Below are 25,568 nucleotides of genomic sequence, written 5' to 3'. Positions count from 1 at the left end.
GTCTCTTTTGCATATGGATGGATAGATCTGTACTAAATGTTATTTATGGTAGTTCTAATGTTCATTTCATGCTATATTGGGCCACATTTTAAGAAGTTCATCTGTATCATTTAAAGATATTTAGCTTTATACTGCTTTTTCACTTTTTAAAAACTGGTCAGTGTAAGTGACCACATTTTGGATTTTAAGATGGAAATAGGAACATAACATTGTACCCACGTACACTACCCACGTACACTACCCAAGTACCCATCATTATCTTAAAACAGAAATTTCAGGCTATTTTTTTCAGGTTTGGCTTGGCTCGGTGAGAATAGAAGCAGTTTCCATTCTAGATATCTCCCATTTTGATTTCAAGTTTCAGTTCCCCAAAATATAAAGATCGGCCATAAAAATCTGGTTGTCCCTTCTAGTAACATGAGCATGTCACTGGAAAGCATTTTGTGGCCTATAAAAAAACTGAGTTGCAGCTCCTGACTCTTCCCAGTTTTGTTATTTCTATAGTAAGAGTATAAACCTTGTGAGCACAATCACTTAGGAGCACTACACATGAATCATCCGTTGCAATGACTGTCTTTAAATTACTGGCTTAAACTTATGTTAACACAAAAGAACTAAACTTGAACAAGGATTGAAGCCATAGAGCATATTCATGTGTCCTGCTTGATATGGTGAACAGGCTGATTAGTAAGTTTGACAAGGTGAATATAATGGTCTTGTTTCCTTGGATCTCTCAGAAACAAAGTAAAAAGCTGAATAAACATACAGAAACATAATAGCATTATAATATCTAAAGTTACAGTCGACTTTTTCAACATTTCAACATACACCTTTTTGAATATATAGTTGTTGAACTTCAATTCTCTCTTTGAGGAAGATCGATTGTTTAGAAATGTGAAATGTCAATGGATTACATTTTTGTACTCCGTTGTGTAATTTAAATAAGCATAAATGCAAATTTTGCATGTGAAAAAAAGTATTTATATCCCTACATTTATTATTACCTTAAATACCTGAAATTAGAATTGGGTCAGGGCAAATGACTAGAACATGGTTAAAGAAGATCCAGGAGAAACCTGTTTTATTGACACCGCAGGCAATTTGCTTTGCTCTTTGTTTTTGAAGGGTGTGGTATCACCATGCCTAAATTGAAAAGAGCTCTCTGAATCTAGGAAGAGGTTTAAAAAGATTGCCAAAAATTAATCACCAATCATTCCACTATCCAGAAAATCAACTACAAGTGGAAAAGTTTCAAAACTTTCAAATTTCAAAAAACTGTCAACTTGCCCAGGCAAAAGAAATCTCTAAGAACTCCAGAATTTCATCACAAGATCTACATCTCTTTACTATTGATGTCAAAGTGCATTGGAAAGAAGTGGTGTAAATTAGATCTACATGGGTGTGGATGTGGGTGTGTGTGTAGCAGGAAAAAATCTTTACTGTCCAGAAAAAATATCAGGACAAGTATAAAGTTTGCTATAGATCTAGACAAAGGCCAAACTTCTGGAATAACAATGAGGCAAAATTAGAGTTATTAGCCAGTAATTTCTGAAGACATGTTTGGCAAAAAATAAAGACCAGAAAAGCATGTTAACAACATGATGGTGGAAATATTATGGTTTGAGGCTTTATCATGGTCTTGGCAGTTCATTATCAAAGAATCTGTTACAATTTTTCATTGTACCAAAGGGTGTTGGAAGATAATGTAAAATTTTCTGCTAGAAGGTTGAAGCTCAATGGAAAGTGGACCTTGCAACATGATGTTGACCTTGCCAAAGGGGAAAATCAGTTATTAGAATCAAGAGTGTACTTCTTTTTTCTACAAAATATAATATCTGATTATTTTTGTTGAATAAATCATTGAAAGTCAATTTTTATACTTTCTGATCAATTAGTTTATTTATTTATTTTATTTATTTATTTATTTGATTTCTATACCGCCCTTCTCCCGAAGGATTCAGGGCGGTGTACAGGCAAGAATAAAACAGACGGTACAATATACAAATTTAAAATGCAGTTAAAAAACTTATTTTAAAATTGGCCTGAGAAGTAAAATATATAATAAGCTAAAAAACCCCATTTAAAATTAATTTCTAAGAATTTAAAAATTTGTTAAAATCAATTTAAGCCAGCCCCGCGCGAATAAAAAGATGTGTCTTCAGTTCGCGACGGAATGTCCGAAGGTCAGGTATTTGGCATAAACCCGGGGGAAGTTCGTTCCAGAGGGTGGGAACCCCCACAGAGAAGGATCTTCCCCTGGGGGCCGCCAGCCGACATTGCTTGGCGGACGGCACCCTGAGAAGTCGCTCTCTGTGAGAGCGTATGGGTCGGTGGGAGGCATGTGGTAACAGCAGGCGGTCCCATAAGTACCCAGGCCCTAAGCCATGGAACGCTTTAAAGGTAGTAACCAACACCTTAAAGTGCACTCGAAAGGCCACAGGTAGCCAGTGCAGTCTGCGCAGGAGCGGTGTTATATGGGAGCTACGCGGAGCTCCTTCTATCACCCGCGCAGCTGCATTCTGGACTAACTGAAGCCTCCGAGTGCACTTCAAGGGGAGCCCCATGTAGAGAGCATTACAATAATCCAAGCGAGAGGTAACGAGCGATGAGTGACCGTGCACAAGGCATCCCGATCAAGGAAGGGGCGAACTGCCGAACCAGGCGAACCTGGTGGAAGGCCCCCTGGAGACGGCCGTCAAATGATCTTCAAACGACAGCCGCTCATCCAGGAGGACACCTAAGTTGCGACCCTATCCTTTGGGGCCAATAACTCGCCTCCAACAGTCAGCCGCGGCTGCAGCTGACTGAATCGGGTGCCGCATCCACAGCCACTCCGCCTTGGAGGGATTAAGCTTGAGCCTGTTTCTCCCCATCCAGACCCGCACGGCTTCCACACACCGGGACAGCACTTCAACAGCTTCATTGGGGTGGCCTGGGTGGAGAAGTACAGCTGGGTGTCATCAGCGACAGCTGGTATCTCACCCCAAAGCCACTGATGATCTCACCCAACGGCTTCATATAGATGTTGAACAGAAGGGCGAGAATCGACCCCGCGGCACCCCACAAGTGAGGTCCCTCGCGGTCGACCTCTGCCCCCCTGTCAACACCGTCTGCGACCGGTCAGAGAGACAGGAGGAGAACCACCGATACACGGTGCCTCCCACTCCCAATCCCCCCAACCGGCGCAGCAGGATACCATGGTCGATGGTATCAAAAGCCGCTGAGAGATCTAATAGGACCAGGGCAGAGGAATAGCCCCTGTCCCTGGCCCTCCAGAGATCATCCACCAATGCGACCAAAGCTGTCTCCGTGCTGTACCTGGGTCGGAAGCCGGACTGGAACGGGTCTAGATAGACGGCTTCATCCAGGTATTGGGGTAGCTGTCGCGCCACAGCACTCTCTACAACCTTCGCAACAAAGCGAAGGTTGGAGACTGGACGATAATTACCCAAAATAGCTGGGTCCAGGGAGGGCTTCTTGAGGAGGGGTCTCACCACCGCCTCTTTCAAGGCGGCAGGGAAAACCCCTTCCAACAAAGAAGCATTGATAATCTCCTGGAGCCAGCCTCGTGTCACCTCCTGAGTGGCCAGTACCAGCCAGGAAGGACACGGGTCCAGTAAACATGTAGTGGCGTGAAGTCTCCCCAACAACCTGTCCACGTCCTCGGGAGCCACAGGGTCAAACTCATCCCAAATGGACTCAACAAGACGTGTCTCCTCTCCCTCGCTTGGATCATCCCAATTTCGGTCCAGACCATCCCGGAGCTGAGCGATTTTATCGTATAGATAACCACTAAACTCCTCAGCACGTCCCTGCAAAGGGTTGTCCCGCACCTCCTGATGAAGGAGGGAGCGGGTCACCCGAAACAGGGCGGCCGGGCGGTTATCTGCCGACGCAATGAGGGTGGAGGCATATGAGCGCCTCGCCTCCCTCATTGCCACTAGGTAGGTCCTAGAATAACTAGTGTCCGATCAGCTTCGGAACGGCTGGACCTCCAGGTGCTCTCTAGACGTTGTTTAAATAGTTACATGTTGCTTAAATAAAGATATTATATATAAAGATATTATATCTCCACATAGGTTAAATAGAAACGAACTCTTCATGGGGTGCCTGACTGTACTTATTCACATGACTATATACAATATAAGCTCCCACTTACATGTAGATGGTTTGAGGCCCCTAGCATGAAGCCAACACTATTTTTTTTTAAAAAAATCACAAGATTCTAATATGAAAATGTGTAGAAAAAAGAAGCTGTACTTGCATAGTTTCTACATAATAGCACTATCAACTAATCCCTTGAAATTGCTTTGTCAGCTACTTGTGTAACTGATCCACCCATTTTAACTCTAGGTGGAAGGTAAGCATACCATACCAAATTGATATTGCCCAACCCATGCTACACCTTCTTTAGTACACAAAGAGGTTTCTGGATTAGGATATTGTACCTCTCTTATCACAGGCATGTGTAACCCAGGGTCAGAAATTTCCATGTAGAACTTTGAGATAATATGATTCCCAGAGAAAGATTTTCAGTGCGATGCTAATGATTTAATACAGATAATGTTCATATAATTACAATGTATTCATTTTAATGTCTGTAAGGTGAACAAATGTTATGCAGGAGATCCACAGAAACTTCAAAGTAGTGTATTTAGGAGCAGGAGAAGCTGTTCTGAAGACATATCTGGCAAGAAAATTTGCAATATAGCCTCCACAGAATAAAACTTAATTTTCCAGTTACTCTAGGATTTTTTTTTAGAATGTTTATGTCCTCTTAGAGTAAAACCCTTCTCAAGATGACCTCTAGTAACCAACTTAAATATAAATAACAACTAAAATAATAGACAATAGATTTTAAAAATCAACAACAGATAAAATTAGCAATAACGCTAAAACATAAGTGCTATAATTAGAACCGGTTTTGAAGCATACCAAATTAAAAAAAAATATCCAGGTTACCATTCAGAACCAACATAAGAAAACATTGTTTTGTGGAACCCAAAGTACAGTGTGAAGCTAGATTAATAAATAATGTGAATAATACCTTATGTGTCTGAAGGCATCATAAAATAGTTATCAGGTAAGAAGTTCAAACGCTTCATTTTTACTATTGTTATTTGTATAACAATTTCTGAAATATCTCAGTAGAATAAGAATTAAAGATGCCTGAAGAAGAATAGATTTCTCTACTTATAATAGCCACCTGATCATGAATGTTACCTCTTGGCAGTGTGCAGTTTTTGTACCAGTATAGTTCAAAGTGGACAGCTCACTAGAAATCCAATATGAAAATTAGATACAACCTATAAAGAATAGACTAAGTACAAACAGATAATATACTTCATCATTATATATATGTGTGGGGGGGACCCACAATGAAATCGGTGCATTTTTTTCAAAAATAAAAATTAAGCTATTGGATCTGAGAGAGAGAATATGGTTTTGGGGTATAAGCAGCACTATTTTGCCCTAGAAATACAGATGAACTGTTTAATTATGGCTCAGTTGTATTCATCTGGAACAGTGGTGAAACATCCCCCCACCCCCCGGTTCTATCCAGCTCTCCAAACTGGTAGCGCTGGTGGCGGGAGGCTCCACCCACCCGCCAGCACATCATTACGTCCCGTTTTTTTACCATCTCCGCATGCGCAGAAGGTAGTGTGCACATACTCCCATTCCCGAACCAGTAGCGAAGGTAAGTGGATTTCACCGCTGATCTGGAATAAATGATGTTTTTATGCAGCCAAATTGTAATATTTTTCATTAGATACTGGAAGACAAAGCAGTGTTGTGGTTAAATACCTGCTTTGCACGTGGAACTTCCCCATTGTTACCCCTCCCCCCAAACTCTGGCATCCTGAGACCTTCTGCTTCGATCAATAAAAATGGCAATCTACAGTTGTTAGTATGAGACTGTTGCAATTCACAGCATCTTTATTGAGACTTTCAGTGATGTTGCTGCTGTCTTTTCAAGTTTATGACTGCAATGATAGACTATAAAATTTATTTAAGCAAACAAGAGATGAATACTTCTGGACCCTGCAAAATACTTTGCTGTCCTTTGACAGTTTAATTTAAATATCTGTTCTAATACTGTGTCTCTATACAGATTGTTGCCTTTGCCAAGGACAAATGATAAAGGCTATTTAAATATTTGTGGACTCACTGACTAACTGAATTAGCAAATAGGGAGCATATTGTTACACAAAATGATTGCAGATTTCCTAATTGCTCAATTAGGAAACATAAATCTCATTACTATGCTTTCTTTCCTTAGCCTTTTGATTCTAAATTAACCTCATGATATTTCTAGAAACTAAAATGCTGATGGAAAGGGCACTTAATTTTCCCAAGGCTAACGAATACAGAGTATTGGTGGTATCATTAGCAAAGAAATGCTAATAAATTCTAAAACTGAATCAGTAGTCTTATTCTAATTGTAGATACTATAATATTATGAGAGAGTTGCACAGTACAAACCTTTACTGGGTAAAAGAGTCAAAACTATACAATTTTTTTAAATGATTGAATTGTATACAGAAATACTTTTCAGTATCTTCATAAATGATTTAGATGAGGGAATAGAATGCGAATTCATCAAATTCACAGATGACACCAACTTGACAGGAATTTCCAACATCCTAGAAGAAAGGCTCAAAATCCAGAGGGATCTTGACAGACTTGAACAAAGGGCCCTATCTAACAAAATGAAATTCAATGTAGAGAAAAGCAAGATTTAACACTTAGGGAAGAAAAACCAAATGTACAGATACAGATTAGATTAAACATGGCTCAATAGCAGTAACTGCAAGAGGAATCTTGGAGTTCTAGTAGATAGTCACTTAAATATGAGCCATTAATGTGTTGCACCTCCCAAAAAAACCAATGCAATCCTAGGCTCCATCAACAGAGGGATAGAATCAAGATTACATGAATGTTAGTACCACTTTATAATAGTTTGGTAAGACCACACAAGAAATACTGCATCCAGTTTTGCTCACCATGATATAAAAAAGACTGGAAAGGGTGCCAAGAGGAGCAATTAGGATGATAAGGGGACTGGAGGCTAAAATATATGAAGAATAGTTGCAGGAATTGGGTATGTCTAGTCTAGTGAAAAGAAGTACTAGGGGTGACATGATAGAAGTGTTCCAATATTTGAGAGGCTACAAAGAAGAGGGTTATTTTCCAAAGCACCAGAAGGTAAAACAAGAAGTGATGGATGTAAACTAATCAAGGAGAGAAGCAAACTAGAACTAAAAGACATATCTTGACAGTGAGAACAATCAACCAGTGGAATGTCTTGCCTTCAGGGGTTGTGGGTGCCCCATCACTGGATGATTTTAAGAAGAGACTAGACATCCATTTGTGTGAAATGGTATAGGACCTCCTGCTTGAGCAGGACTAGAGGACCTCCAAGGTCCTTTCCAACTATGATGATGATGATATATTTATGAGGACAAATATTGAATAAACAAGAAACCACATATTTATCAATATTTCATTGCGGTAAAATAAAAGTTTTAAGAGCTGCATTCTGCAAGTCCTTTATCAACGTATAATTGAAGCCAAATTAAATTCTGTTGATAAGTTTGAAAGTGTAGAACATTAAAGTATTCTTTCCCAAAGGCAATTACAATGTAGCAATGAAAATCTTAAATGATAACCTGGCCAAAGAAATTGCTTAAAATCTCGTTGATCCATTTAAGTGTGAAGAAATTAAAAAAGAAGGCCTTTTAAAATATTAATCATATTACATTAATTTCAATTTAGCTGTATTTATCTTGCCCCAGGTACTGATCAGAATTTAAGATTATCTCTCTATTTCTTATTTCATTTGTGCAAGACTTGGAAATAAACTTTAACTTACTGATTTTGAAATGCATTTCTCTGAATCATTGTGCCAAATTAAACAAAATAGTCATAAGTCAGATTTAGATCAGGAGAGTTGACATTCCAGCTTTCGTTTGCCTACAGAGTTTATTGGGTGACTCTGGGACACCTGTCTGATCAACTTAATTCTTAGCATTTTTCTGGGGATGAAAAAGGGTGATACACCAATATATGGGATCTTGAGCTGTCAGACAAAAGCTAAGTACTGTATAAATGTGATAAATAAATAGTAACACATAGTAAGGCATAAAGATCTCTGAAGGTCCAAATCAGATGAGAGTAAGAGGTTGCTGGAAAAGTTTACTCTTAGACCATCCAGTCTCACAGGGGTGTAATTGGGAAAAATGGGGAGGGAGACTGAGGTACACTACTTTGAATTCCTAAATGCCAGTGTGCATTCTGTGTGCTCTCAGGATTTCAAGAACAAAACATAGCAGAATATTTCTTAATGCATTTTCTCTCTATATATGCATGTAGTGTTACACCCTGGTCTACTTCAGAATCCACTACATATTTTCTGATGAAAAATAAGATAGATCTAAACTTACTGTCTTGTTTCTTTTTGAGGCTCATAGTAGTATTTTTTGAGGGGGGAGGGGCAGTTAGAACAGTTTTCCTCTCTCTTCTGGCTCCCCTCTTCCCAATAGATTGTCTCATGCTGGTCTCCAGTTGCTCAGGAGGTCTTCAGATCCTACTAATGATCATTTCAAGAAAGATCCTAGTTTATCCTCAAACCTGAAGACAGCCAATCCAAAGTACACCATCCAATATTGTTCAATACTATAACAGCAATGTCTTCAAAGGCTAGGGCTATCTAATAACAGGTTGCTTAGGTACTCTTTCTTCACAGAGATTTGTTTTCGAAAATACTGCTTTCCCTTTAATAGCTTGGCACCTCCTCTTTCTCTCTCTTATGGGAAAACCTTCCCATCGGAAGATGGGTAGAACCAAGAGTTTGGTTGTAGAGCTACCATCATGGCGGCATGGAGGTATGGCTTCTTGTGAACTGTCGAGACAGGATATAAATCTAAGGAATTAATAAGATCTCCTTCAAGTCTAGCTCAACTTCCAGATTATTTCATGACATACCTACCTGTTTTGCATGACAACAGTATGTAGATGATTTGCCAATGCCTTTATCTGAGATGTTTTTCATCTTTCCAAGCTAGCTTAAAATTCTGACATGCAAGAATTTCCATATAATTTCTAACCAGGCCAATTTCTTCTCTTCTTTTGAATTCTGTGGCATACCATTTATTAACATAAAGCCATACCTCTTTTACAGATCCATCTTAAAAATTTATACCTAGAACAAGTGAAGTATCAATAATACTTCAGATATAATTCACAGTCTGCATTGTCCCTTTTCTTGCTTCTTTTTATTTAATCCTTAAATATCCCCATTGACTGATGTTCTCTAATCATTTACTTATTCATCTCTGTTTAATATATGTATAAAGAATGATGGACAGGTTGCATAAATTGTGTGGAAAACCCTTAACATAGAAGATGATTAGACAAGAATAAATAAAAACTCAAAAGTGCCTGAGTACATACTTTAGATTTCTAATAAATGCACAATGGCTACATGACCACAGTTAGGTACCAGGCTTGGCTGAATCAATTTACAGAAGAGTGGATTTACAGATGATAAATTATATAGCACTAAAGAATACAAATGAAAATGAGATTGGCATTTCTCTCTCTCCCCCCCCTTCCCCTTTTCTTTATGAGGTTACTAAGTGTTACCAAACTGCAGTCTGGAGGTATATTTTTTCTTTCATTACTCCCAAACATTGGGACTTGGAATTAATACTTGGAGAACAGGCATCCACAGGGAAGTAAACAACAGCATATGTGTGATTATATCACACATCAGACAAATGCTATGAATTACATACTTGCATCAGACACCAAGACATCTTTATGAAGACTTTGTCTAAGATGATATTATTAATTCATATATAAACCTGCCTATATATTTAAGAATAATAAAAGTTATTTAAATATTGCCCTATATTAAAGTTTGAGAATCCTTGTTGTAAGCTAAATTTCTTCCCCAGCAGTTCCTTAGAGGGAATTTCCTTTATTATTTGAGTTGAACAAGAATTTTTTACTCTGCAGTATATTTTTAGAAGATTAATCATCTGAATTATATACACTGTGTGCAGAATTATTAAGCAAGCTGTATTTTGGAGGATTAATGTTATTATTGAACAACTATAGTGCTTTTGGCCAATCCAAAATGTTAATAAACTTCAAATCAGAATATTTAAGAAACTAAAAGTGGGATAATGGCTCTCATAGGAGAATATCTGTGTGCATAATTATTGGGCAACTATTAGTGTGCAGAAGTATTATGCAACTAAATGAAAAATGAAAATTTTACCATCTCACTCATTTATTTTCATCTGTTAAAGTGAGAATAATGAACAACTCAAAATCTACAAATAAACATTTCTGGCAGTTAAAAAGAAATCAGTGACCAATATAGCCACCCTTCTTTTCAGTAACAGCCATAGGCCTTCCATTCATGGAGCCTGTCAGTTTCTTGATCTGCTGAAGATCAACTTTTTGTCCAGCAGCAGCCACAGCCTCCCACACAGTTCAGAGAGGTGTACTGTTTTCCTTCACCATAAATCTCCCATTTAAGAAGAGCTCACAAGTTCTCAATAGGGTTTAGGTCAGGTGAGGAAGGGGTCATATCATTATTCTTTCATCTTTAAAGCCTTTACTGGCTAGCCACACAGTGGAGAACTTTGAGGCATGTGATGGAGCATTGTCCTGCATAAAAATCATAGTCTTGAAAGATACAGACTTTTTCCTGTACCACTGCTTGAAGAAGTCTCTTCTAAAAACTGGCAGTAGGTTTGGGAGTTGATTTTGAGTCCATCTTCAACCCAAAAAGGTCCAACTAGCTCATATTTCATAATACCAGCTCATACCAGTACCCCACCTCCACCTTGATGGTGTCTGAGTTGAAGTGGAGCTCTGTGCCTGTTACTGATCTAGCCTCGGGCCCATCCATCTGGTCTGTCAAGAGGCATTGTCATCAGTCATAAAACCTTTGAAAAATCTGCCTTCAGATATGTATTTTAAATGTATTTTAATTATAGTTTTTAAATTTTAAAGGGTTTTATGTCGGTTTTGACCATTTTAGTAAATTGGCCAATTAATATATTCATTTTAAATGTTTTTAAATTTGTTATTTATATTATGTGTACTTTTGTGTTTTTAATATGGCTGTAAACCGCCCTGAGTTTTTCGGGAGAAGGGCGGTATAGAAATTGGATTATAAATAAATAAATAAATATAAAATAAAATTTTTGGCGCAGTCTTGCCTTTTCAGTTTATGTGTCTTGTTCAGTGGTCAGATTTCAGCCTTCCTTACCTTGGCCATGTCTCTGAGCACTGAACACCTTGTACTTCTGGGCACTCCAGGTAGGTTGCAGTTCTGGAATATGACAGCACTGGAGGATAATGAGTTCCTGGTAGCTTCACGTTTGATTCTTCTCAAATATTTAACAATTTGCATCTTTTTTTCTCAATACGTTTCTTGCAACCCTATTGACTATTTGGAACAAAACGTTTGATGATTCTGTGATCACGCCAATATCTTAGCAATTTCAAGAGTGCTGCATTCCCTCTGAAAGACTTTTTACAATTTTTGACTTTTCAGAGTCAGTTAAATCTCTTTTTTAGCCCATTTTGCTTGAGGAAAAGAAGCTGCCTAATAATTATGCATACAAATTTAGGGTGTTGATTTCCTTAGGCCACACCCTCCCTCATTACTCAAATACACATCACCTGATCTGCTTATATCCACTAAGCATTCAAGTTTATACAACTTGGAGGTGGGAAATATGCATACAAAGGATGATATGGTCAAAATACTTACTTGCCTAATAATTGTGCACATGGTGTACAATATTTCAGCACTGTCATCCCATAGATTTATATAAAGATGTTTGCAATTTTATTGATTGTTTTGGAATTATTTCTTTCATTTTAGCCACGTGAAAGTAATGTGGTGTTGGCTCAAACTTGCTCACTCATTGCTTTGCCTTAATTTTGTTTATGACTAGGAAAGGACCAATTTGTGATGTCTTTTTTTATCTAGGAAGCACTGCAGCCCCAAAGAAGGCAAGCTATAAGCCTATTCTGTTAAGCTAGATTTTGAACTTTCATCCAAATGTGTATTTTGTTTTCTTTTATATTCCACTTCTATGATTTTTGTAAATAATTCAAGGTGATGAACAGATACTACTTCCTACTCTGATTACCCTCATAACAATAACAACAATAATCCTGTGGGATGAGTTGGGTGTAGTGAATGTGACTGGCCTGACATCCTCCAGTTGGCTTTCATGGCTAGGCTAGGCTAGGCCAGGCCAGCCTGGGACTAGAACTCACAGTTTTCTGGTTTCTAACTGTCTGGTGTCTTAACCAGTAGTGGAGAGTAATTGCTTAAAGTACATTATCAGCAGAATTACATTGAAAGAGGAAGGAGGATGTTTTTTAATTATGGTGATTATTTTGCAAGTTTTCCACTAGATAATCTGAATCTGCTCTTCTTTGTAATTTTATATATCAATAAATTCCCTTACTGCATTTAATTAATTCTTAGTTAGCTAAACTGTTTTATATCCTGCTTTTTTGTTCAGGAGATCAAAGTGGCATATATAGCTCAAGGTAGCCATCAACATCCCTATAAGTAGGCTGGGCAGAGACAGTGACTGGCCCGAAGTTACCCAGTGAGCTTCGATGACTGAGGATGAACTAGAACTCGGCTCTCCCCAGTGGATCAAATCAAGAAAAGCTGTTTTATAATTGCTATTTTGTTTGTAGGCATTATAATCAGTTACTAGTCCCCTTAAAATAAGTAATACGATATATTTTAAAAGCTTACTGAAGAATGCAGTCTAAAATGACTGTAGTTCAGACATCATGTTAAATACAGTTTAAAATGTCATTGTTGAGTCATCTGGAATAAAAATGAGAATATCTAATTTACAGTAAGTAAGATAAGAAATAGGTAGATGATGATTAAGCGAGGTGGCCTGCAAAATGGAAACAGCTAAGATATACTTAAATTGGGGAGGACACAATTTGCTAATGTATGAATTATAAAACTTTGTGTTTTTCTGTTTCCTATTTTCAGAAGGTGCTGGCTCTCTGCCTTGGACAGGAGGTTCTGCACCAAAACCTGGCAAGCCTAAAGGGAAGAAAAAATTTTCTTCGGTTCGGCAGAAGTTTGATGTAAGTTTCTCTTATGAGAATTGGAAACACACAGCAATTCCATTTCAAAGTCCTTGTTACCCCACCAGAATACCTGGTATACCCACTTTGCAATTTCCCCCCTTTGCCAGTACAGAGTAGAGTATGGGAAAGCATGGGTAATGCAGTACACTGTTTCTAATTTGGGCAACAGCCATATATACAGTATTGCCCTAGTCCGTGTGTCGTGTCCCACTCCTCCGCTGACGGCTGGGTCCGGGAAATCCGAATCAGGCGTGCCTCTGCAGCTCTGTCCAAAGTCCTAGCAAAGTCCTCAGAGCAGGCAGGAGACCAGTAAGTGACTTCAGCAAGATAAGTTTGACTTTTTGCCTGACTCAGAGACTGCCAGAAAGTAGCTCCTTTATATAGGCCATGGGGTGTGGCACCATGACTCAGCACTCATTAAGGCCTGCCCCTCCCTTCCCTCTGTAGCCTCCGCCTCTCCAATCTTCTGATGCGAGGGTCACACCAATCAGCTGTTCTTGGGAGTAAACCCTCCTCAGGCTCACCTGCTGTGGAGGAGGGGGAGGGGTCTAGCTGCTCCGTTTGCCTGGGCATGGAGTCAGGGCTGGGGCAGGGAGATTCTCCTTCTGCAGTTTGTGTGGGCATGGAGCCAGGACTGGGACCGGGAGGCATACATTCCTCAGTGTGCGGGAGCAGGTAAGAAGGCCCCGGCTGCTCTGAGGGCGGGCAAGACACAACACCGTGATGGCAAAAGCAAGCCATTGCCAAGCTCAGCTCTACCCCACATGCGCGCACGCCTCCCCCTGGCCAGCTGACTTTCGGGTCTCTGCCGTGCATGTGCAGGGGTGGGGCACATGCAGGAGACACGTGTGCATGCCCAGGGGGGTATTGCAGGGGCGGGGGAGCACGGGGTGTGTATGTGCAGCGCGACCCTCCAAGGCTCATTTTGGGCCTAGCAGGCTCCCTGCAGTCTCCTGGGACCAAAAACGGTCTGTGGGGGAAGTCAAGCTTAGTGGCTGCATAGACTTGTCCATTGGGCAGTGGCAATAATATGCATGTGGCTTGCTCTTGGATTCTCAGAGCAGGTTTAGGTTTGTTGGATTCTGTCACCACAGAGGATAGTGGACAGGACAATAAACTTTTATTCCTTTCCTGCCCTCCTTTTTTGTTTGTTTGTTGTAGAGACGTCTAATCACTTTGATCCACTTCAAAACTGCTTATTGTCTAACTTAGACAATTTACCCTTGTGTAAATCCAAAGCACAGGGAGCATGCAGGGTGTGACTTTCACTGAGAGCAGAGCAAGCCTCTAGAGAATTCAGAGCAGAAATAACTCATAATTAACCCATAGACTAAGCTGTTTTATCTCTAATTAGGGGAACTTAGAAGGATTAAATGACTACATTCCTGAATACGGACAGCTTCTCTCCCATTGAGATAAAATAGAAAGGAAGAGGGAGACAGAGGCTTTCCTTTTGAGTCTTCCTCAGAACAGCAGCTGCCAGTAGAGAAGGAGAGAAAGGAATCTGGGCACACACATGTGTACCCACCTTCCCTAGTAACTACTTGAAAGGCAGGAGAAGGAATCAAATCGATATAGACTTCAGGTACCATTACAGGATTACGCAGTTTGTTCCAAGTAAAGCTGCCTTTTGCAATGGACTGTTTCTGATTTTGACAATGCCAATAGTATTCAGCAAGTGGTGCTCCAGATATTTAGGGATTGCACCCAAGGTGCCTATTGCTGTTGATACTGTCTTTGCTTTTTTTACCACAGTTGTTCTTCTCCTAGTTGCAGATCTTTGTGATTTTCTCCATCCTTCCTCTTCTGCTGTCTCCAGATACTACAACATCCATTATCCAGACCATTTTGTTTTTTTGATTAACAATTGTTAAGTCTGGGGTATTATGTTGTCGGTTTGAATTTCAAAGCACTTTTCTATTTTCTGTAACTCTTATTTTGTGCTCCCAATAGTTCCTGTTTGCAGGCAAATGGTATTTCTTGCAGATACTCTAACGCATCATTGTTGCTAGTTTGTTGTGCTGTTATTTGCAATAAGTCTATGCAATCTTCTGGCAGCACCTGATGATTATTATTAGTATTTTATGGCTAAAAGGCCCAAATATGGTAAATATATAATATCATTTCTCTGTATTTCTATAATTGTATAAAAATATATAAGTTTTTCTACTTAAATGAGTAGGGAAAAGGAATTGGGTGCTAAGATAAGATTCATAGTGATTTTATTCATTTATTTATTTATAATTTATGTGCCACCCATTTTATCAGAGATGATTCTATTTAGATTATTTTTGCTATCTCTCTATTTAGTTTCTAGGCATTTAAACCATTGTCATAAAGGGAAGAAACTAAATTTTAATGTCCATTTCAGATTTTTTTAGTGGAAACAGTAAAAAAAATCTTCTTAGTACAGATTTTCCATCATGGGGGATATTGTCTTTAGAACAGGGGTCTCCAACCTCAGCAACTTTAAGACTTGTAGACTTCAACTCCTAGAATTCCTCAGCCAGAAAGCCAAAGCAAAGCTGGCTGAGGAATTCTGGGAGTTGAAGTCCGCAAGTCTTAAAGGTCCCAAGGTTGGAGACCCCTGCTTTAGAAGACTACTAAATGAAATCTAATATAAAAACGATTATTTTTTAACCTTAAGCCATAGCTGAGTGGTAATCAGTACATACAAATGACATAACATTTTCATGTTTGCAAATGTTATTAGTTTATCAAAATATAAAATATAATTAGGAAAATAAAAGTAATGGGAAAATAGGGGAAGGAAGAAAGGGAAGAGAAGAGAAAATGTGAGGTAGAAGGCGAAAAAGAAAGAAAAGGTGTTGATTTCCAACTCTCTTTAACATAGTAAAAGATAGCATTACAGCCTCAACTTTTTACTTTTACATTTTAGTATATACTAGCCATTTCTACAGCAACTAATCTCTCCAATTGACAAAACCAAAAACAAAATGTTAATTTTTTCCATCACAAGCATAAAATGTAGAAATGATTTCCAAATAGAAACATAATTAGTTATATTTTCCTCTTCAAATATTATTATTATTATTATTATTATTATTATTATTATTATTATTATTATTATTATTATTATTATTATTATTATTATTATTTAATATAGCAATCAATTTAACCATCTCTGCTTTTTTTTCCTTGCTGTGGAAATAATATATATATACCTGTTTGCACTTATTAATCTTTATAAACTATCATTGTTTATATTAACAAAATTCACTATATTCTTTCAGATTCTTTAACCTTAAAGGAAAAAACACCTGTTTTACCTTTTTAAAAAGTAAACACCTGTTTTACTTTTACTTTCTCTTAACATACATACTTTAAAATTTACTTTCAGGAATATTTTACAAGCTTTAAAAATAATTCAAACAATTATATATGAAAGAAAAAAACAATTTTCAAACCTTCTTTATAACAAAACAAAAAATACACTAAAGATTTCTTCTGATTACATAGATCCAACCAATAAAAATCCAACTAACTCCAGTTAACTTACTAAGTTTAAGTCATTCCCAACTCTAAACTTTTCTTTAAGAATATTTATAAAATCAATAAATTCTAATGCACCTTTTTAAAACTTCCTGTTAACATAGGTAATTTCAAATACACTTTCAATAATATTTAAAAACTTTAGGAATTACTTAAGCATTATATATAAAGAAAACAACACATTTTCAAACCCACTTTACATTAAAATTTTCTTTCAAATTACATATATCGGACTGATAAAAATTCATCCTAATTCCAATTAATTCATTAATTTTAAGTCACTCCTTCCAGCTTATGTTCATAGAATAAAATATTTTTCTTCTCTGGAATGTCTATCAAATAATTTATAAACTTCTCTTTTTCTCCCAGGTTTCTCAGCTTTATTAGTATGCATGAAGAAAAAATCCCAAACTTGCATTCTTAAAAGTTGCATATTTTCTTGGAACTCTTCCATCAATTGTGTTGGAAGGTTTATATTTAAACCATCATAATAAAGATTAGTGTCAGGTTATATTCCAAAATTGCAATTGAGTGTTTTGCATTGTCAGCTGCTTGTGAAATTGCTAAGTAGTTTGGTAATTTTCTACACATAATTGCATCTCTGAAGCAATTTGAGTAGTTTTTATAACATCCTTAGAACACAGTTGATCTATAAACTGATAAGTTTTATTTAATATTTTTTCAAACACACATCTGATAACTTGCTCAAGTCTATGCTCCATCTTCTTAGCTCCCTCTTGTGGATTTTTTTGTAAGTCACTTAAGAATTGCTGGCCAATAAAAATCAGAAGGTTTTAGCCACCCATAGCAAAGCAGACCAAGCTACAAACTACTTAAAATAAAAGCCTCAACTTTTTCCATCAAAATCTAAAAAAAAAAGACACTCCATGCTTCCTTACTTTAGCTTGCCTTTAGTTGCCCTCTTTCTTGTCATTTAACAGGAAAGAAGTCCCCAAAGTAGCTCAGATCTTCAAAAAGGAATAACAGGCTGTGACTGAAGAGAACCTTTTTTAGCTTAAGAAAAAGAATAATTCCTAAAAGTGATAAAGAAATGAAAGGCATAACTTACTGTCTGTTTGAAAAGTAAATTCCAAAATGGCTGCTTTTTCAACAACAAAATGATTGCAACCCCCCCCCCCAGCTGCTCACAAGCTTACTCCGAAGCACAACTCCTGACGCAGGATCTTGTGGGGTAATTCTGAAACTCTCCCTAACCCAGGAGAGTCATATAAACTAAAGGAAAGCCAGTTCCTTCTGTTAGTAAGTTGAAAAAGTGACAGTCCAGAGGGATGCACCCCAGAACCTCCCTGGGTGTTTTGTCAGTTGGCCATCTTCACTGGAAGTCACAACATTTTGACTGTAAATGTTGTCTAAATAATGGAACCATTTTGTTTTTCACAGCACCGGTTCCAGCCCCAGAATCCTTTGTCTGGAGCTCAGCAGTTTGTGGCGAAAGATCCCCAAGAAGATGATGACTTGAAGCTTTGTTCACACACAATGATGCTTCCCACTTGGGGCCAGCTCGAGGGAAGGATGATTGTCACTGCTTATGAGCATGGCTTGGATAATGTCACCGAAGAAGCAGTTACAGTTGTTGTCTATGCCGTAGAGGTGAGATTACACAGAATGGCAGGTTTAGTCATGAATACTCAGATACATTGCGCATGATGTCAGGTTTGACACTGATTACCCTGTTTCCCCCAAAATAAGACATCCCCTGATAATAAGCCCAATTGGGCTCTTGAGCACACGGCAATAAAGCCAAGCATTTATTTCAGGGTTCAAAAAAATATAAGACAGGTCTTATTTTCAGGGAAACACAGTATCTGCCTTTCTAAAAATAGGAACAAAAAAGATATCCGTATTACAAGAAAACAGACCTATGAAAACTATTTTGTGCCTGCTTATTAATATTAATTTGGGGAATTGTTTTTCCACATATGGCCAAGATTGAATACTTTCTTGTTGTAAGTATATGTAGGCAAAGTAAGATTGTGCTATTTAAGGAGCAAAAGTATGGACTAGCATAAGTTTGATTTGCCTGTCTGTTTCCTTGGGAAATTTTATTTTTGCTTTTAAAGAAAGCTTTTGTTTTTAACATTTCATGCTTCATCTGAAGTTCAACTGAGATAAATATTATAAATGGACAACTTCTTGTCCCCTATGGCTCCTTTCTTTTCTGTTTTCTCTTATAACAAGACACTGCAGAATCCAGAAAAATGTTATGTGATGATGCCATCATTTGTATTGCTCACATGTCTTTTCTATTCATATGTGAAATGAACAGTTTGAAGGGGCCCATCTAATGTCTTCATCAACATGAATAATTCTGTAAAATTCCTTCAAGGATTTTTTGAAATGAGCTTGGAGGCTAAGAAGGAGATGACAGACTGTGTAACTGGTTTAGCACCTGTTGATGTTCAGTCCAGAACCTTGGTGTCACCTCTCTTCCTTTATTCTTGAAAGAGGCAAATAGGAATAAAGAGATGTGGCCAGTCTCAATTCTCACTTGTTTCTGGTTACAGGAGTTAGTAATTCTGACTCTTAGAATTTCTGACAACATACTCTTGCTAAGTTATTTGCCTTGCAAATGTAGGCTTCCCACAAATGAATAAAATCTGCAAAAACACAGATTTTGTGTTTTTTTTTGTCTGCAGGATACAAACAAAGTTAATTCACAAATATTATTTGTATATTTAATTCTTTGCAACATCTTTCATTAGCTCCTTGCATGCAGAAGTTAGAATCAATTTTTTGAGTCAGCTTGAGTACCTCATTGACTATAGTTGGGTTTTATAGATCCAAGAGAACAAGATGGGTGTCCAGAGGTTAAATGAGAGCAATGCATAAGCCAAATAAGGGGCTTTGACAGTGGAGGTATACTTGGGGATAGGCAAGGATTCCAGAATAGATTGTTAGTCAGAATCAAGGGGGAATCCAGGCAGTAGCCTTTATGTTTCCATAGTACAAGCATTGGATACTTCAGGGTTTGGTTGTTTTTTGCAAGCAATAAACAGACATTTCTTTCTCTGTAGAAGCATCTTAAGGATATCCTTACCTCTGTAATATCAAGAAGAAAGGCTTACCGTGTGAGGGACGGTCACTTCAAATATGCGTTTGGAAGTAATGTCAATCCACAGCCGTATCTGAAGAATAGTGTCATTGCTTACAATAACTTAACTGAGTGGTAAGGATTTGCTTAATACTAATGCAGCATAAGAGAGAATGTGAGAATATAAAACTTACTTTTTAACAGAAATGTCCTAATAATCAGAGGGTTCTTTTTTTTTAAAATGAGAAATTGGCCAGTCTAGGCCAATTTCTGGGACCGTATTGGGAAACAAATGGTCATGCAGGTTAACATAAAAGATGAACCATAGATTTAAATCTAGTTCTGTGGGGACAATATATATTGTAAACTGCTTAGAGTGGGCTGTAAAATACTATGGAGCACTATCTAACTGTAAGTATTATTGCCTTTGAATGATATAATCATGAAGAAAATTTATGTCTCTCCTGAGTTCAGTATTATATTTCCTACCTTTTAATTTTTGTATTGTTTATTTTAGATAATTTAGTTTTGTGTATGGATAAAGAACTACAACATGGATTATCTCTAACCTTCGTACCATTTTGATAATTGTATTAGTTTTATTTGGATGTTAGCTCTCAGGAATCTCTGGAGCTGGATGAATTATAAATAATAGCAAACAAATAAATCAATAAATATTTTCATAGTATGCATAATTGCTTTAGGTTTTCTTGAAAAATGCTACAACTAAATGCTGCCCGAAACTTTCATTTTTATCCAAATGCAGCCTAATGTTATACAACATTATTCAGATCAGAAGTTGTACATGACCTTCAAGTGGCCTAGTGGGGGCTATGTGCCAATTGACATTTCTGGTATTCAGGACAGAATCTGAACCAGCAGTGAACTCTTCCTTTTTCCCTAATAGGATGCCAAATCCATTTTTCTCCACAAAAATTTGTGTTTTTTCTTAGCCCTCCTACCTGCTTGGCTCCCCCACCTGGTCAAAATCTTGCATCCCATCTACCACCTGACGATGCAGAACAACAAGCAGCCCTCCTTTTGGCCTGTTCCGGGGACACCTCACCAGCAACCCTGCCCCCAGTGAATATGTATGATCTCTTTGAGGCACTGCAGGTAACTTTCACAGATTACGTATTTTAATTTCAGTTGTTGTTTTCCTGATGGAGATGTTGTTTCACAAAGAAATTACTACCAAGTAATGGCGGGGGGAGGGGGAGGGGGAGGAAAGAATACCCAGAAAGAAAATAAATAGCTTGCTTTCTGTTTGTTCTTAAATGTATATGCTGCCACATCTTTTAGTTTCATGGTGTTTTACAAGAACATAACACACTGAATTGTCTGAATATTAACATAACTTTAATCTGAATAATAACATAATTCAATTCAAATTTATAAATCACATTTTAAAAAAGTTATAACTAATTGATAAACTAATATATATATATATATTTGTTTTCTGAGGTTTTCGCGGGTGTTTGTATGTAGGTCTTTGGTTATTCGGGTTTTCTCCTGCGTAAAATTCTCAGAGCACAGCCAAGCTCCCACCCAATCAGTTCAAACCCCCACTAGCAGTTAAAAGGAAGAAACAGCTGCGATCACACATTGCTCCCAGAAGCATGAAGCTGAAGCCTGAAGATGACGAATGAGACTTCGTCGAAACGTCGCCAAGACACTTCCAATTTTACGCAGGAGAAAATATATATTAGTTTATCAATTGGTTATAATATATATAATATATATATATTATAACCAAAGACATATATATATATATATGTTGTGTCTTGCCCGCCCTCAGAGCAGCCGGGGCCTTCTTACCTGCTCCCCAACACTGAGGAATGTATGCCTTCCGGCCCAAGTCCTGGCTCCATGCCCCCACAAACTGCAGAAGAAGGAGCATCTCCCTGCCCCAGCCCTGACTCCATGCCCAGGCAAACAGAGCAGCTAGACCCCTCCCCCTCATCCACAGCAGGTGAGCCTGAGGAAGGTTTACTCCCAAGAACAGCTGATTGGAGTGACCCTCGCATCAGAAGATTGGAGAGGCGGAGGCAACAGAGGGAAGGGAGGGGCAGGCCTTAATGAGTGCTGAGTCATGGAGCCACACCCCATGGCCTATATAAAGGAGCTACTTTCTGGCAGTCTCTGAGTCAGGCAAAAGTCAAACTTATCTTGCTGAAGTCACTTACTGGTCTCCTGCCTGCTCTGAGGACTTTGCTAGGACTTTGGGCAGAGCTGCAGAGGCAAGCCTGATTCGGATTTCCCGGACCCAGCCGTCAGCGGAGGAGTGGGACACGACATCATATATATATATATATATAGGTCTTTGGTTGTTCGGGTTTTCTCCCGTGTAAAATTGGAAGTGTCTTGGCGACGTTTCGACGAAGTCTCATTCGTCATCTTCAGGCTTCAGCTTCGTGCTTCTGGGAGCAATGTGTGATCGCAGCTGTTTCTTCCTTTTAACTACTAGTGGGGGTTTGAACTGATTGGGTGGGAGCTTGGCTGTGCTCTGATTGGATGGGGGTTTTTCTGTGCTCTGATTGGCTGGGGGTGTGTCCTGTGTTGGTGGGGGCTTGGTTGTGCTCAGTCTAGTCTGTGCTGCAGGGGGATTTGAGCTGGTGACCTGCATAGCTGTTGTTTGGCTTTGTGGTCGTGCTACATCTTCATAGTGGGTGTCAGTCTGCTGCATGAATGGATTGGAGGGGTTTGAAATGGCTAATGTTGCAGCTGCGGTCCTTGGTCGTGCTTTATGATCAGTGTGGGTTTGGGTCTGCTTTCTGGGTGGATGTGCGGTGGTGACATCCTGTGTGGACCTTGTGAGTGTGGGTCTGGTGTCATTCCTCATGTTAGGGACTCGTTTGTCAATAAGGGTGGGTTTCCAAATGGCTGGTAGGCGGGAGGTGTCATCTCGTTTGTTCATGCTGTGTGGGCGTTTTTCTATCTCAATGGCTTCTCTGATTATTCTGTTGTTAAAGTGTTCAGTTTTGGCGATAGTTCTGGTCTTTTTAAAGTCAATATCATGTCCTGTGACTTTAAAGTGTTGGACCAGGGAAGAATTTTCTAGAAAATTGAAACCCAAGCTCTAGAAAAATCTGATCACAAACCCAAACTCTGGCTCAGATATGTAGACGATACCTTCATAATCTGGCCACATGGGAAAGAAAAACTTTACAACTTCCTCACACACCTCAATAGCCTACACCCCAAAATACAGTTCACCATGGAAACAGAAGTTAATAACCAACTTCCCTTCCTGGATGTCTTAGTCTACAGAAAACCCAATGGCTCCCTAGGACACACCATCTACCAGAAGAAAACACACACAAACCGCTATCTGCACGCACTCTCACACCACCACCCAGCACAGATCAACTCCGTAGCCAAGACACTCATCTCCAGAACAAAATGCTTAGCTGATGAACAACACCTAAAACCCGAACTAGACACTCTCACTAACGTACTAACATCCAATGGATTCCAAAGAAATAAGATTACCAAGCTAATCCAAAAAGAACCCCCCACTAAAATCCAAGACAGAGAACAAGAAAACGGCACAGCCCTCCTCCCATATATAAAAGGCACCACAGACAGAATCAGCAAGATCCTCCACAAACACAACATCAAGACAGCATTCTGCACAAACAGAAAAATATCCACCATCCTAAGAAACCCCAAAGACAAAATTGAGTTAGAAAATCAAGGAGTATATGAAATCCCATGCACCGCCTGCCCCACCACATACATTGGACAAACCAACAGAAGAATAAGTGCACGCATTGAAGAACACAAGAACTCATTCAAAAAGAGGAACTAACTTCTTCCCTGGTCCAACACTTTAAAGTCACAGGACATGATATTGACTTTAAAAGACCAGAACTATCGCCAAAACTGAACACTTTAACAACAGAATAATCAGAGAAGCCATTGAGATAGAAAACGCCCACACAGCATGAACAAACGAGATGACACCTCCGCCTACCAGCCATTTGGAAACCCGCCTTATTGACAAACGAGTCCCTAACACGAGGAATGACACCAGACCCACACTCACAAGGTCCACACAGGATGTCACCACCGCACATCCACCCAGAAAGCAGACCCAAACCCACACTGATCATAAAGCACGACCAAGGACCAGAAGCCAGACCGCAGCTGCAACATTAGCCATTTCAAACCCCTCCAATCCATTCATGCAGCAGACTGACACCCACTATGAAGATGTAGCACGACCACAAAGCCAAACAACAGCTATGCAGGTCACCAGCTCAAATCCCCCTGCAGCACAGACTAGATTGAGCACAACCAAGCCCCCACCAACACAGGACACACCTCCAGCCAATCAGAGCACAGAAAAACCCCCATCCAATCAGAGCACAGCCAAGCTCCCACCCAATCAGTTCAAACCCCCACTAGCAGTTAAAAGGAAGAAACAGCTGCGATCACACATTGCTCCCAGAAGCACGAAGCTGAAGCCTGAAGATGACAAATGAGACTTTGTCGAAACGTCGCCAAGACACTTCCAATTTTACACGGGAGAAAACCCGAACAACCAAAGACCTATATACAAACACCCGTGAAAACCTCAGAAAACATATATATATATATATATATATATATATATATATACACACACACACACACACACACACATATATATACACACACACACACATATATATACACATACACACACACATATATATACACATACATACATACATATATACATACAATTAATTTGTGGCCATAAGATTTTCACTTGTGTACTTGCAGATCCACCGGGAAGTGGTCCCTGCCCATACTGTCTATGCCCTCAATATTGAAAGGATCATTCTGAAACTCTGGCATCCAAACCATGAGGAGCTTCAGCAAGACAAAATCCATCGGCAGAGGTTGGCGGCGAAGGAAGGCCTCCTAATGTGCTAAGACTGTTTCCAGTGCTGACTTTGGGCTGGACTAATATATCTTCAATGTGCCAGTTGGCATTTTGATTTTAGAATCTCAACATTTGCATTATTTTATGAGCACTTCCAGGTAGAAGTGTGAACATGTTTCCCATGGAAATATGACTCAAACTGAAGAGCATATAAGCGTAAAACAAAGCCCTGATTGCTTAGAAGACCGACTACTTTGCTGATAACTTTCAACAAACTGAATAGCATTATTTCTGAAAATCTTTCTGTTCTACTAGAAAATGGATGTTGTAGCAAAAACCACATTTTTATTTTCATTCCGTCCTTAATATATAAGATGATGCTCTGTCTATCTGCAATACAAGGATAGAGTTCCCACAGTCCCCAGATATGTAGGGTATCTAAGCTACTGCTTTGGGTTGTTTTTACAAACATACATTGTAAATATACTACACAAAACTTTGTTTTGTTGGTATTTCTTTTGTATAATTTGTGTTTATTTCATATTGGAGAAGTCCTGGTTCATTAAAATAAACTTTATTATAAAACAATTTTCATTATAAAAATATTTTTTCTTTACTAAAACAGCAAGGTCTATGAAAAGACCTTCAAATATATAATTATCACTCTGATTATCTTTTTAAGTATATTTTGCCTCTGTGAAAGTAAAAAAAAAATAACCAAGTTATTTTTCAATAATTGTTCAAATTATTCAACAGAATTTTTAACTCTTTAAAAGTGAATCTCCTTCACCCTAATATGTTTCACAGCAGAAATAGAGAATAGAGATTTTTTTTATTTGTGATCCAGCAGTATTTTGCAATATATCTAAATGAGGTAAAGAATGGTGAAAAGTTCCTTAATCATAAATGATAGCTCCACAAAACCCAGAACTAGTTGAGGTTGTTCTATAGGAAGCACACTTTTTGATCTGC

At 38.6% G+C, this 25,568-nt stretch overlaps 1 protein-coding gene across 1 annotated transcript in view; it reads left to right on the top strand.

Annotated features, from left to right (window-relative positions):
* TADA1 (transcriptional adaptor 1) overlaps window positions 1-25,185 on the top strand; it is a 29,269-nt gene extending 4,084 nt beyond the window's left edge. The window contains exons 4-8 of the mRNA XM_058177812.1: window positions 13,058-13,155; window positions 18,073-18,282; window positions 19,707-19,858; window positions 20,677-20,839; window positions 24,494-25,185. Coding sequence (XP_058033795.1) covers window positions 13,058-13,155; window positions 18,073-18,282; window positions 19,707-19,858; window positions 20,677-20,839; window positions 24,494-24,646 — 776 coding nt within the window. The 3' untranslated portion in view covers window positions 24,647-25,185. The remainder of the gene's footprint in view (window positions 1-13,057; window positions 13,156-18,072; window positions 18,283-19,706; window positions 19,859-20,676; window positions 20,840-24,493) is intronic.
* The last annotated feature ends 383 nt before the right edge of the window (window positions 25,186-25,568 follow it).

This window comes from Ahaetulla prasina, chromosome 3 (assembly GCF_028640845.1).
Source record: "Ahaetulla prasina isolate Xishuangbanna chromosome 3, ASM2864084v1, whole genome shotgun sequence".
In the NCBI taxonomy this organism is placed as follows: Eukaryota; Metazoa; Chordata; class Lepidosauria; order Squamata; family Colubridae; genus Ahaetulla; species Ahaetulla prasina.
This window is presented reverse-complemented; position numbering and strand designations above follow the sequence as displayed.